The 14,854-nt window shown below is 39.3% G+C and overlaps 1 protein-coding gene across 4 annotated transcripts in view; it reads left to right on the forward strand.

Annotated features, from left to right (window-relative positions):
* Positions 1–13,275, forward strand: part of LOC111872860 (histamine H1 receptor) — a 165,591-nt gene extending 152,316 nt beyond the window's left edge. For all 4 annotated transcript variants that reach the window (XM_023867085.2, XM_033754865.1, XM_033754864.1 and 1 more), the window contains 2 exons: positions 4,059–4,149; positions 10,881–13,275. In XM_023867085.2, coding sequence (XP_023722853.2) covers positions 4,068–4,149; positions 10,881–11,977 — 1,179 coding nt within the window. In that variant the 5' untranslated portion in view covers positions 4,059–4,067 and the 3' untranslated portion in view covers positions 11,978–13,275. The remainder of the gene's footprint in view (positions 1–4,058; positions 4,150–10,880) is intronic.
* Positions 13,276–14,854: the final 1,579 nt, after the last annotated feature.

A 14,854-nucleotide genomic window follows, 5' to 3' on the forward strand; every position in this document is an offset into this window, starting at 1 on the left:
TTATTATTATTATTATTATTATTATCTTAGAACGAAATTGTTGGTGTAATTGCATTAACTCATGTGGTATTTTCTGAATGATACAAGGTGCTTCTATTTGTCTTTTATTTATTTACGAGTATGTGTCTGCTCATACTTACTTTATAATTTGCCTTTGGGCTGTCGAGGAAACACTTAAAAAATTGAATTAAATTGTATTGCCATAATACAATATTACCACCACTATCATCAATATAGTAACTAACAATGAGCAAGCAGAACCCGAAGGTTCATCGCCGTTAATATAAAGCAACTCATCCATTTTACGCTATCCAGAACCAGTAAAATCCTTTCCGTTCGCGCAAACCCTTTCCGTAGATACATCTGAATACTATCCTCCCATCCCCTTCACGACATTGCCTTCACGACTGATGACTTTCAAAATATTTCAGCAACATATTTTTGTATAATTCATTGCATTCCAATCTTAGTTGCTGTTGCTGTTGCAGCAGCGGTAGGCTGCTGTCTAAGTTAGGCAGTTCTGCGACGTGCATAACAGCGCCTTTGGCAACTCAGGTTTCATCGCACCGTACGATGGGACAATCAGTGAATATCGAGAAGTAACTAAATTTACCTTCCTACTACCTCAGTCATAATTTAGCTTAATTAAATCATGCTTACTAGTTCTAAGTAAAGTTTGTATGTAATATGTACTTATCGTACAAAATGCATTTGAGTATAGAGTAACTACTGATGTGCTGGAACGAAAATATTTTCGGCGACAAAACATTTGGAAATATCCAGCCCACAATGAAGGGGTACATACCCATTAGAATTTTCTGTAGGGGCTTCTGCTTGTACATTATCTCGCAATGATATTCAAAGTATATTCACTACAGACTTAACATTCGTCTGCTGTCTAAAAAAATTAGAATATACAGAATTATATTTTGCCTGTGATTATGTATAGGTGTGTAATTTGGTCTCTGACATTAAGGGAGGAACGTGGACTAAGGGTGTTTGAGAACAGGGTGTTGAGGAGAATATCTGGACCGAAGAGAGATGAAGTGACAGGAGGTTGGAGAAAACTGCATAATGAGGAGCTTCATAACTTGTGCTCTTCTCCAAGTATAATTAGAAAGATCAAGTCAAGGAGGAAGAGATGGGCAGGGACTGTAGAACGAATGGGGAGGAGGAGGAAAGCATATAGGATATTGGTGGGAAAGCCAGAAGGAAAGAGACCACTAGGAAGACCACGACATAGGTGGGTAGACAAAATTAATATGGATCTTAGAGAGATAGGATGGAACGGTATGGATTAGATTGATCTGGCTCAGGATAGGGACCAGTGGAGGGCTTTGTGAACACGGTAATAAACATTCGGGTTCCATGAAATGCTGGGAAATTCTTGAGTAGTTGCAGAATTGGTGGGTTCTCAAGAAGGGCTCAGCTCCATGGGTGAGTGAGTGAGACTAAGCATTGTGAGAGACGGTTCTGGCTTTCAATGTTACTCGAAGTGTCCAAGCGGGAACACTTGTCAGACTGTGTATCTATAAATGGCTTTATGTCCCTCCCTCTCTCAAACTGGCCATTATGTAGGGCCTATGTCGCATCGGCTGCTGCAGTTCAGTGACTTTAACATTCCTGGGTCCTATTCGGAATGTTCCCGGTTAAACTGTGTAGGTAACACTGGGAATTCTAGCATAGAATTTCGTAACGTTATCATCTCTATTCAAATACTTTGGGGACACGCGGTAGTGTAGTTGGTTCAGACACTATGCTACAAGCCGGAAGGTCGCGGGCTCGAGTCCCGATGAGGTGAATTTTCTCAATTGACCTAATCCTTCCAGCCACACCATGGCCCTGAGATATAGCGGCGCCATAGCTCAAGCGGTTAGTCGCTGGCTACCCACGACGGCGGCCCGGGTTCAATTCCGGGTCTGGTCAAGTGGGATTTATGGTGGACATAGTGGCGCTGGGGCGGGTTTCCCCTGCCAAATCTTCATTCCACCAATTGCTCCATCATCATAATCACCCAGGGCAGGTACAATAGGCCAATCAGTGGCGACTCAGCCTCTAGCAGAAATGAGTACCAGAAAAACTTCCTTGGGGGTAAAGGGCGGCCGGTGCGTAAAGCTAATAACCTTTCCGCTACCAGTGAGTCGATTGTGTAGAAAATGTGGGAGCCTCTACGTCTCACAAAGCGATGGGCTTTCACGGCCTGTTACAGGGATGGCTCTAACTATTACATTTTTTATTCAAATCCTTTAATGGTACCTTAAACTTACGTGTATAACAATTTTCTTCCATATCCTTCCAACTTAATCATTCATAGTCACTTCCAATTTTGTACTATGTAATCCACGCTCTGTTCCCTGACACTGCACAATATAAATAGCCATAGTACTGATCCCCCCCAAAAAAATTAATCGTTAAATGCTTTATTTTATAGTACTTTACTGGTGACTTGACTGGGGAAGAGAGGCTTAGGCCTAGTCCACTTAGATTCACTTATCTTCCACATGAATTCTGTGTAACTTAATGCACCTCGGTGTCATTGATATTCACTGTCAGTTAGTGTTCTATTGTTACATTGTTCATAAAGAGTACAGGCAGTACACTGCGTGAACATAAGAATTAGTTCCCTTGTGTTTTGATAAGAATATGTCACATCGAAAAGTATTCTAATAAAAATAACACATATTAAGTTGTTCCATCCCACTCGAGGCATGGATGTCTGTGTGCATTTATTGTTTCTGCTGTCCTGTCTGCAGGTAGCGGCATTGCGACTGACTGATCTCCCGTCCAAGGGACCCTACCGAATGTGTAAAAGATTAAGAAACTGAGAAAGAAGTCAATGTACAACAGGGGCTGTCGAGCCACAGCTGAATGAATGAATGAATGAAGTTGTTCTATATTCCATGTGGTGATACAATTTGTTTACATACTGCAGGCGTCCTTTGAGAAAGTTTTGAACTTCTGTCTAAGCTTCGTGTAAAGCAGGGCTTGTATTTGACCTGTATGGACCAATGTAAAATTCATTCGATAAATCTTAATATAAGCGAAAATTCCAAATTTTATTGACATTCGCTGAACAGTTTCACAAATTAAAAGTGGAAACTATAGAATATAAGATATCTATAATGAGTTCATTATTTGCATTTTGCATAAAAACATAAGAACAAAAAGGGATAACCTTCCCCTGGGCTCAATTCGAATATTGGATATTAGAAATACGAATAGTATGAGGCAAACAGTGGTATGTCCCGTCTGACAGGATGCCTATACAGGATGTATCTGGAAGATGCTGACAAATTTTGGGCACGAATTTCATTTCATTTTTGAGTCAGAGATGCAAAAATGTGTTATGATGCTCCGACACACTTTAGCCGAGCTGCGCAAGATGTTCTCAGCAGCACCATCATGACCGGTGGACAGGTAGAGGAGGACCCAATGCATGGCCTCCCGGTTCGCCACATTTGAATCCTCTGGATTTCTACATGTGACGACACCTTAATCCCCTTTGCATGCAGCTCCTGTTGACGACGAAGGCGTACTTCACCACTGCATTATGGATGCCTGTCAGACTAACAGAAACTACCCCGGCATCTTTGAACTGATTCTGCTGTTCGAGACGTGTCGAGGCGTGCATCGAATCTCATGGAGGACATTTTGAGCACTTACGTGTACTATAAATGTACTCTTTAAGCTGTAACTCACAAATTAAATGTTTCTGGACACATGTTGATTTTATTTTCTTTATTTTTGTATGTAAAACTCTTGCTCAAAATCTGTCCCCATTTTTCAGTGACATTGTTATTGACGTCCCAGGAAAGGGCAAAACAATAGAAATGTGGGTTGAAAGGAAAAAATATACGAATCTGAACACAATAAATCTGGTGCTTTGATGGCACGTATATTTGATAGGCGTTTCATTAGCAAAATGATATAGGTCTCCATCTGCACTGGACTTGATGCAGGCACGATTAGGAAGGTGAAAGGAACAGAATATTCCCCTGGCGGCAAAGTGACAAGGTAACATTTAATGCGAAGAATGATGGCGTCTTGTTTCGTTTCAGGTGTCAAATATGTTCATCATGAGTTTGGCTGCTGCTGATATAACAGTGGGTGGCATCGTCATGCCCATCAGCTCTGTGTACGCCATCACCGGTAAGGAATGGAAGACGTGGATACGCCCAGCGAGTAATTTTCATATTTACTGTACCTCGCAAAAAGCTGGTACAATTAATGATTTCAATGCACGTGAAGTTTTAGATTAATATTTTCATGTATTACAGATAATATCTCATATATAATTACATATTTAAATATTTTTCTCTCTTTAATACGCTGTTCATTGTCATATTCAAACCTTGTATAGACATATATACAGTACTGTGTACTCAAAACTTATTTTTAATAAAGAAGTGGTTAGTTTAGCTAACAGTTGACGTCGCTTGCCGGCGGGGTTCTACTCCCTCGCAGTGGAAATGCCGCTAGAGTAATATAAACAGCAGGGGTTGGTTAGAGAGATAGAAGTGAGGGAGGTTTGCACGGTAAGAGGGCTTCCACTGTACTTGCAGCTGATATTAAATAAAATAATACTCGCATCTGCTATGATATGTTCCTAATCTACCTTATTTTATAGATATATATACGTTGTAAGATTTGCAGAGAATCGGTTTCGTCATGTAACCATTTCTCCTGAGGTGTACAGTAGCCCTGACCAGGCAGCACATTATCACATCCTTGTTGGTAAGTTAAGGGATTTATCCCCCCGCGCTATATGTGGCCGGTTACACACCAACGAATCTCGCTTTGGCTCACAACGCGACTTTTTTCTTGCTTATCCATTTCTCGTGTTTCTTCCTGACCACGTTCCTTTCTGAAGAACTCTGTCATGTGGGGAATAATTCCATGTAGCCAAGCAAGAGACCAGCAGGCGGCGAGCAGGCTCTTCTTGTTACCTGCCGCGTGCTGGTCTCTTGCTTGTCTCACTCTTCAGCTCTGATTTTGGCAGCCACGTGTTCCTCCGAAACGTCCGTTAACTTCCAGCGGCATTATATCCAGAACTCTTCGAAACAAGTGCTGCGAGACCCTCAAAATCTACATGTTCATTGCTAGTTTCTTCCCTTATTCATTTATTTTTCCTTTGTCTGTATATGTACAGGTACATGCGCGTTTGTATATATTCTTTAGACATTAGATTTCAGCAGGCTTAGAATAGCAAGGTTAATTAATATCAGATTTAAATACAGGTAGATTTTCTTGGAGGAAAAAATATATCCAACAATTAACAGTCAAGTGACCACTTCGTACACTGTTATCGTTTTCAATAGTCTTTAGAATAACGGTATAAATCAGTGATGCATATATCCAGCGTGAAATGTCGCAACTTTCGTGCCTCACATAAATACCTCCATGCCTCGCTACTTCAGGAAAGTTGTTCTTTCGTACGATTCTTCCATATATACTGTTAAATATTTTAATGTATATTTTTATAACAAGTTATATGAAATATTATATTTCAGCATCCCGTTGCATTGAGGCATTTTCCTTGGTTAGTTAGTTAGTTAGTTAGTTAATAACAGCTTTCGAACTGATTAATAACAACGCTTACAGCGTTTATTATGTGCCTGATTTAATTGTGAAACTCGTTTGTTTGCTAATCTTGTTTTCTGGCATTTCAAATTGATAATATTTTCAAATCATTTACTAGACATACAAATTATATTATAATTTTGTTACTAATTGTGGTTGCTTGTCATGTTCATATATTTAGTCTCATATACGTGTATATATGTTTTTATTGCTAGTGGGGTGGGACTAAGTCCCTTGTTCTGCGGCCACTTCTGGCCTATTGTACCAGCCCCAGATGAGAGGTGAGGGTAATTGTGGAGCAGTTGGTGGAATGAAGATTTGCAGGGGAAACCGAAGTACTCGGAGAAAACCTGCCCCAGCGCCACTTTGTCCACCACAAATCCCACTTGACCAGACCCGGGACCGAACCCGGGCCGCCGCGGTGGGAAGCCAGCGACTAACCGCTTGAGGTAGGACGCGACCTATATATATGCTTAAGCGCTGTAAAGTAATTTCTTTACCGGAGATAAGAGTTTGATTTTACGTCATGTTCACACATTTAGTCAAATATATATTTGCTTATACACTGTTGCTTTATTGAATTATATAGTTTAGTTTCGTGTCATGTCCACAGCATATTAATAAAGTGCCCCTGGGTTCCATCCCAATCATCGCCAATAATATCAAAATAAAAAGGCATAAATGTCTGTCACTGTAGCGACAAGCAGTCACCTGGAACTGGGAGTAGCGCTGCCTCCGAGACCTTGTTCATGCTAAGTACGCATCAGGCAGTGGAAAATGTCCAACATAATATTCGAAACCCAACTAAATATTCGTAACTTTTTTGCCAAATGAATCGTAGGATTTGTAAGATTTGAGGCTTTCACGGCGGTGACTATGAAGAAAGCAGTCTTCTGGGATTTGGCACAGTGTATATGTGGTGTTAACCGACGTTTCGGAGGAACGTCGGTTAACACCACATATACACGGTGCCAAATCCCAGAAGACTGCTTTCTTGAGAATCATAGGATTTCTTAGAGTATATAATTAACCGATCTATGCATCTACCACACACACACACACACACACACCCACACACCCACACACACACCCACCCACACACACACACACATTCTATTATATTCGTTGGAGGAGAAATACATTTACTTTATCAGCAATTAAAATTTGTTACTTTACTCTTCTTCGCATATATTTTATACTCTGTATCGCTTACAGAGATCAAATTGTATTGTAGCAAACCCTCGTTAATCCATTTACAGTTAATCCGGATGTCGGATAATACGAAAGTATAAAAGAAAAATGATGAATGCTGTTTACATTTGAGTACGTACTTTAAGAGACACTTGCCATTTAAGAAGGCAGGTGAGTCACTTGTCTGTTCAGACAAAACTCGACAGTTTCTTCAGAACTGCATTATTAAACAAGTACAACTTCTTCTGGGTCTTCTATTGATGATTAAAAATATTGTATTTCCATAGTTTTCAAGTAAAGGCTGTACAGTGATATTCTTTTTATTTATTCCATCAGCATTAGTTATGTCCTTACACTTTCCATTTGTTTTTGTTCTAAGTTTTTGTCTTTTAGGGCTACCTTTTGCTTCACTAATCTGGATTATTGCTTAATCCTCCTCCCAAATTACTCTGGATTAGCGAGGGTTTGCTGTATCTGGCATTTTCCTGACTTGTTACTTAAAGACAGGACGTGCTAAAAGGCAAAATGAACGTACAGATGGATCCCTGGCATTCTTCTCTACAATTTTTTACCTCACTAATTTCAGACAAATAAAAGATCGAACTACTGTGAATTTCTTTTTGTGTTATTCCGACTTACACCGAAGGTACTTGACCTGACAGCAAGCAAATCACCGTCATTTCCACGGCTTCCATCTGTGTCCTCCACAGTCATACGCCCCCTCTACATCGCCATGCGAGAGATGAAAGCGGGGCTAGTTATCGCGAACATTACAAAAAGGACTCTTGGAAAATGAAGTCATTTGAATGTCGAACATTTATAAAGTTGAGCTGCTGAAACTGAAATGAAAACTCGATCGTAGGTCACACATTTTCTGCCTTACAGACAGCATTAATTTGGATTCTAAAGGGCTCTGACGATGTTGTATAACACTCAGAATCGCTGGGTTTTTAGACTTTGTCCATCATCCGGTATTCTAGAAACTTGAAAACGCAACGTTTCGGAAGCTGGATCTGTTTCCGTCCTCAGGTGAGGGGGGAGTCACTTACTGTCTCCCTCTCGTCTGAGGAGGGAAACAGATCCAATTTCTGAAATATTGTGTTTTCCAGTTTCTAGAATACCGAACTATGAACAAAGTCCAAAACCCTGTGATTCTGAGCATTAATTTAGCTGCAAAATTGTATCAATATAAATAACTATTCAAAGTCCATTCTCCTAAGCTTTCGCTCTTTGAAACAATAAAGAAATTTGGTGTTTTCAGGAGTACAAATAAGTTCTGAATCCAACATGAGATATTGATTTTCTTTTGGGATATGTGTAGGAAACTCTCCATGTCACAGCTGAAATTTTAAAAAAAAAAAAAATATCAAACGAAATTCCTGGAAAGAGTAACCCGACAAACTGAACGACTAAGACCCGAACGTTAGTTTAAGTAGATACATAACAAGACATCTTGAAGTATTTAGCTTCCAGTTAAAAATTCATTAGAAAGATTTTAACTTTTTTTTTCACCGTCACTTTCAATTGCAGTCTACAGCATCGAATTTTAAAACGTCTCCGATCTCACATTCAACTGTGGTGGAAGAAATACTTTTTTATTTTCTAAAATCTAAAGCAAAATTATGGCATATTTTTATACACCATTTTTAAAACAAAATCTCTTAGGATGGTATCGTGGGTGTATTATGTTCTTTCCTTCAAGACCCATCGTGAAACCACCATTACCTCCAAAATATATTTATAAATATATCATACAATTCACACATCATAAGTATCGCACTTTGGTTTAGATAATGTTGAAATAACCAGTTTGCATATTAAATAAAAATGTTATATTACATTACATTCTGTAGGATCTGTAAGTATACTTTACGCAGGGACGTCTGTGATTTGATACAATTTAAGCAAGACGTAGCACTGATTTATGTACCCATGAGAGCCGCAAAAACTTTATAAAAGTGTCTACAGATGGCGCATGAATCTTCTAGACCGAAGTAATCTAATCGAACATAAAAGTTCCCCCTCTTTATAGCTGATTCTGGATTTAACTTTTAATATTTAAAATATAAGGATCGTATTTATCCTACGTCAAATGCAGTTATATTAGTCATCAAAACAAGCACACTTTGAAAAAATAATATAATGTTTTTCAAATAGCAATCAGTCGCTTCACTTCTCTGTCATGAAACACGTAAGAAGCACAGACAGTCCCACACTCAGATAAATCATTGATGATTTATGATTTCTAACCGCACTATGATTTGTAAGATTTTCGAAAGAATTTTAAGTCCCAAGAAGAAAGTGTCCACTTAATTACCATTTAATTCGAACTTATTTTCCGGGTCAGATTTTCTTTCTGACAGTTCTTTTTTTTCTAATACGCGCATAAAACAGTATTGTTTGTAAATCTGCAATGGGCGGACTGAAAACCAATGTGCAGAAAAGCTTCCCTTGTTTTTTCACAGAGCTGTGTAAGCCAGGTATTGTCGAAATCTCTCGTATGTAAAACAGAGTAAACAATAACGCACTAATATTTGTATCAGAGGTTTGAACCCGTCCCGTCTCCGGGGATTTAAATATGACGTAATCGCTTGTGTATCCTGGCCTGTTTGTGGTACAGAACACCAATGCAGAACAAGGACTGCAGAAGGAAGTGGCGGGGCTCAGGGCAGTAATGGTGTTCTGTCTTTCTCTTTGATGCTCTTTATCACCCTGTGTGAATTCTACTCCTGTAGAAGCCCTAAGCAATCACTGCACTTTTTTTTCTGACAATTTACAGTTATATTTTTACGTTACCTTGCATTAACCTCATCACATATTCGGCATAATGATTTGGTTTCGTCAAATGCCCAGTTTTATTGAGAGGTTTTCTTGTACAGTACGTTAGCAGTGTTTATACAGCCTCTTGTACTGGATACCCCCCATCAAGCGTTACGTAAATTATGAAGTATGCCAGAGGAACGTCGGTTCACACATCTACCCGGCTCCACATCCCAGGAGACAGCATTCTTGATAGTCACGGCCGTAGAAACCTGAAATCTTACGCGTTATGTAAATTGTTCTCGAATTATTTTGTGTTTCAACACAAGAAACAAAGTTTTTTTTAACGAAAATGTTGTGTATAAGGAAACAATATCCCATCTCATTTTTTCGTTGATTTAGAGCATAGGTATAGACAAAATAAATTTTCTCTGGAGTGAGACGCACAGCTTGCCGAATCGTCTAGCAGAATTTATGGCCAAGGAAACCGAAAGTCAATCACACACCAGAGCATTCACTTACGACCACAGTTCTGACGGTCTTAATCAAAGTATAAAGAAACTGGTTAATTTATACCTTAATGAGAGCCGCGATCCTTGCAACGGGTAGCTTACTTATCATCTTTCATCCAACCATGCGCATTTACAAAGTGCGAAATAAAAGTTCAGTCATACCTCCGTGTGCTGAGGATATTCCGGGGGATGCTACTCTATCTATTCCAGTTCAGCTTCTAACAAAGTATGCCTATGAAGATTATATTATGTTCTGAGATATAATGCCGCTTATGCTGCTGCAAGTCCACTGACATTTCGGAGGAATATGTAGGAAGCAGAGCTTTCTTGTTTGAAGATGGAGGCAATATTTTCCACCGAAAAGTCGATTGGCTTCCAACAGGCTACATGGTGTTATATCCCGGAGCGCAGTTTGTTGAGGAACTATGCTACAAGCCGGAAAGCCGCGGGTTCGAGTCCCGATGAGGTGGATATTTCAATTTACCTAATCCTTTCAGCCGCACTATAGCCCTGGAATCGAATCAGACTCTAACAGAAATGAGTACCAGAAATGTTCCTGGGGGTTATGGACGGCCGGAACGTAAGGCTGACAACCTTACCGTCATCTGTGAGCCGATTGTCTACAGAAAATGTGGGAGCTTCGACGTCTCACAACCCTATGGGCCTTCACGGACTGTTACAGGGATAGCTTTACCGTTTACCTTTTACATGGCGCTATATCTCAGAAGATATTGTTCTTCAGAACCATCGCCGTGAGAACTTGAAATTCTAAGTACCATGTGGCTACATTTGTTAATGTTTGAGGCATATAATATGGCTGTGTTTGTGTTTCCGCAGGTCAATGGGTGTTCGGTCTCGCCGTGTGCCAGTTCTGGCTGTCGGCCGACTACACTGCCTCCACGGCTTCCATTCTGAACTTGTTCATCCTGAGCATGGACCGGTACTGGTCTATCACGTCGCCACTGAGGTACTTGAGGCGTCGCACCAAGAAGAGAGCCATTATCATGATTGGTCTCGTGTGGATCGGATCTGCACTTTGGATCTTGCCAATCATCGGCTGGCATTACATTGAGTCGGGAGGAAAACGCATGTACCCGCCTACTGTGTGTGAAACAGAATTTGCGAGCAATGTTGCCTTCAAAGTAACTGCCGCTTGCCTCAACTTCTACATCCCCACATTGCTCATGGTGTATTTATATGGACGTATATACTTCGAGATTAAGAAACGCAGCCGCTTCGACCTCGGACAGTGCAATCACAGTAACAGAATAGAAATAGGCCCCGGTGTTGTGTGGGGCACTGATTCCCTTGTAGACGAGCAACCTCCAAATCTTTTACGATCAAAGTCTAAGCCATTTCGGAAGAAAAACGTCATAGTTGGAGAGACGCACCAGTTCCGAAATCTAACTGTGCTTTCATATAAATCTGAAGGTACTCAGAGTGAAGGTTTTGTGCATTTTGAAGGTGTTACGGTGAACGTGGAATACGTGGAACTCACCACAACGACGATGGATGCAAAGTATAAAGATGGGAACCACATCCGTGAGAATTCTGCCGGCAGCCAATATCGACGCACTTTCGCACATAAGAACACGACTAAAAGACGCAACAACGATTCTGATTCTGTAACTTTGCAGAAGGAAAAGAAAGCTGCCCGTCAACTGGGAGTCATCATGGCTGCGTTCGTCCTCTGTTGGCTACCGTACTTTGTTTTGTTCACGGTTATAGCTTTCTGCAGTGACTGTGTCAATCCACTCGTTCACACTGCTACCATATGGCTCGGGTACATAAACTCCACGTTTAACCCTATTCTCTATCCTCTCTGTAACACAAACTTTAAAAGAGCCTTCAAGAAAATGTTGGGATTTGGTGGCAAAGATCGAAATGTTTTGATGACAATGGCGTCCCGGGGAGGATACAGGCAGCCAAACTAATTATAACAAACAGCGAATGATCAAGAGTTTCACTGTAATTAACAAATGTGCCCATGGCTGTCCCTTTTTATTTTAAATTTTAAATTATATGATGTTTAAATGATAAAGAACAATAATGTTTCGGTAAAACAGTCTCTGAGGAACTGCCGTATATAGAAACTGAAATGGAATTTCCTCACGAAAAACGACGAGTGAAAAGGAAGGAAGAACTATGCTATCAATGAAACAAGAACACACAAATTTAATAACAAGACACAGTAGGCCAACATAATAGCATTGACAACTTACTTCTGTAATTATCTGTGTGCAGTCGTGCATGTCCATTCAGCTGTAATCGGATTTTACTCACTGAAACACCGACGATAAATTGTATCTAAATATGATTGATTTATGATATATAATAAAAGCATTAAAATATGAAGCACAGCGATAATGGCCTGAAACTCGTTACGAATACATTTAGGGACTACTAAAAATCAGTAAATATAAAAATTTATAATGATATAGGGCACAAAGTAAAGTCATTTAAACTAACAGCTCAGTGGCTCTAATCCTGCATGAGAACAGCTTAGCTTGACAGGAAGAAGCATATGCCAGATTACGGCTGGCGCCGTTCGCGCTTTAACCATTACCGACTCGTATTTGGTTAGTCCCAACTCAGCTTCAAAACTTCAAGCAACTTTCCCAACAAGCACATAAGCAACGGGTGGCAAGTGCATTTATTCAAAACAAATCAACAACTTTCTGATAATTTGAAATAACTGGACCGTGGAAAAGTTATTACCTCAGTGAAACCAAAGTCTCAGTGATTCTATTACGCACTGCCTGAAAAACTGGAAAATAAGGGAACAACTTTATATGACAGTTCGTGTCAATGAAACCAAAAGAGTAACTTTTATAGAGAAATAATTATCAAAATATAAGACAACTAGTCAATATACCAATATAACTAGTAAATTAATGTAAGTAGGCCCATGTATAAACATAATACGCACAGAAGACATTTCAAAATTTAACTCGTTCTTCATTTCATGTTTTAAGCAACCAGGCTCTTCCGACTCCACCTATTCATTCCGTGTTTTCCGAGGTCTTCTCTTTGGATTATCATGTAGAATGTGTTTCTGTATTCTGCCAAACATTTTTATCTCTAAATGGCTCCTTCACTTCTGTGTGCGTCTAAATATCACTTTCTCATCTACTCGAACAGAGAATAAAGGGGACAATATTATTAGTTACTATAGGATTCTGACGATGGTGTATAACACACAGCCTCAATCACTGGATTGAGGCTAGCTCTTTCTAAGGGACCCAAAAGAATAGGTGTTTTCCGTCACCTGAGGACGGAAACAGATTCAGTTTCCGAAACGTCGTGTTTTTCTTAGTTATCTTAAAAACCAGGACGATGGATAAAGTCCGAAAACCAAATATCTCTGTGGGACAATACTATGATCGTGAAAAAATTGAACTCGAGCGTTTGATGGAGTTATAAGTTCTGAACCCAACTGATTACGAATAATTGGTTTAGAGAAACAGTCTGTCTCTATATACGTATGCACCTTAGTAAGTCTGTATGTATATATGTACGTATGTATGTATGTATGTTCGGATGAATGGATAGTCTGAAGGAAGTGGATCTTGCTAGCGGCAGACGGTTGAAAAGATTTGATTAATATTCGCTACTCAAGACTTTTCTTATCAAAGGACGACCTGAACGGAGCACAGGTCCTGTTACAATCTCTGCGTCATTTTCTGGCAAAATTGAAACTGTTATATGTTCTCGAGAGATTTTAAAGGCGCTAGAAAATCGAAATGCATGGACATTTCTATTTAACCTCATATGCATATTTTATAAGGAAAAGTAAGGTTATGGTAGATTAACCTGTCGGTGTTATTGTCCTATGTAAAGAATTTAGAATCAATAAACCGATGTTTATTAAGTCCAGATCAATATAATAATCCTTCTTTTGTACTTCTCAATTTCCTATCATCAAAAATAAACTTTTATATACATGCTTGTTGTACAAACTTCTGATATGGAAGCAACACTAATACATCTCCCTATGGGGTCCATGAATTTGGCACAGTAACATTTGTTTCGATATGTAGAATTTTGATGACCAAACCTCTCCAAAACCTTCCACTCAGAACACCAAGAAGAGGAAAGACAACCTTAAGAAAGTAGCTTAGGGTATTGGAGGTAGGTGGAACTGTTTGGGAATTTATCCAGTGACCATCTTCTCTGTTAATGGTGATTACTCTTCGGACTGAGGGAGCTGTGATGGATGTGTTAAGCAACAACATGGCGGTCGTACGAAAACTATGCTTCGGTGTCCCTCCAAGTAGGTATTAACGCCCCACAGGAGCTATTCGTATGAAATTGGAGGGCTTGATACAATAAATAGTAACGTCCAAAAACATAATTTCACTAAAAAGAGATAAAATTTCAAAGAATACCTGATTTAATTGCCTAAAATGAAATTTCAGAGACAAAACTTCAACTTCTGTAGGCCTTACTGATCTCATTCTTGCACTAAAAAAGGCTCGGAATTTGTTTCAACATGGAAATAATTATAACATATTTTTCAATAATAGGGGCTTAACCGGTTCTTGCACAAAATTCTTCAAGCTTGTATACGGCTTGAATCTAAACATATCTACAAATTCCATATGAAATATGTTTGTGTGTTAAGAGATACAATTACGAGAAATGTGCAAGCTTCAAAAGTTGTACTCTGTAAAAATTGATATATTCTTACTAATGGAAATTATTCTAGGATATAGATATCTAAATTACATAGTTACTAATTAATTGTTCTTACAATTCTCGTCACAGAGAAGGAAACTTCTAAAGAAGTGTAAACTTCATAAGTACTTTCT

Source organism: Cryptotermes secundus, unplaced genomic scaffold, assembly GCF_002891405.2.
Source record: "Cryptotermes secundus unplaced genomic scaffold, Csec_1.0 scaffold298, whole genome shotgun sequence".
In the NCBI taxonomy this organism is placed as follows: Eukaryota; Metazoa; Arthropoda; class Insecta; order Blattodea; family Kalotermitidae; genus Cryptotermes; species Cryptotermes secundus.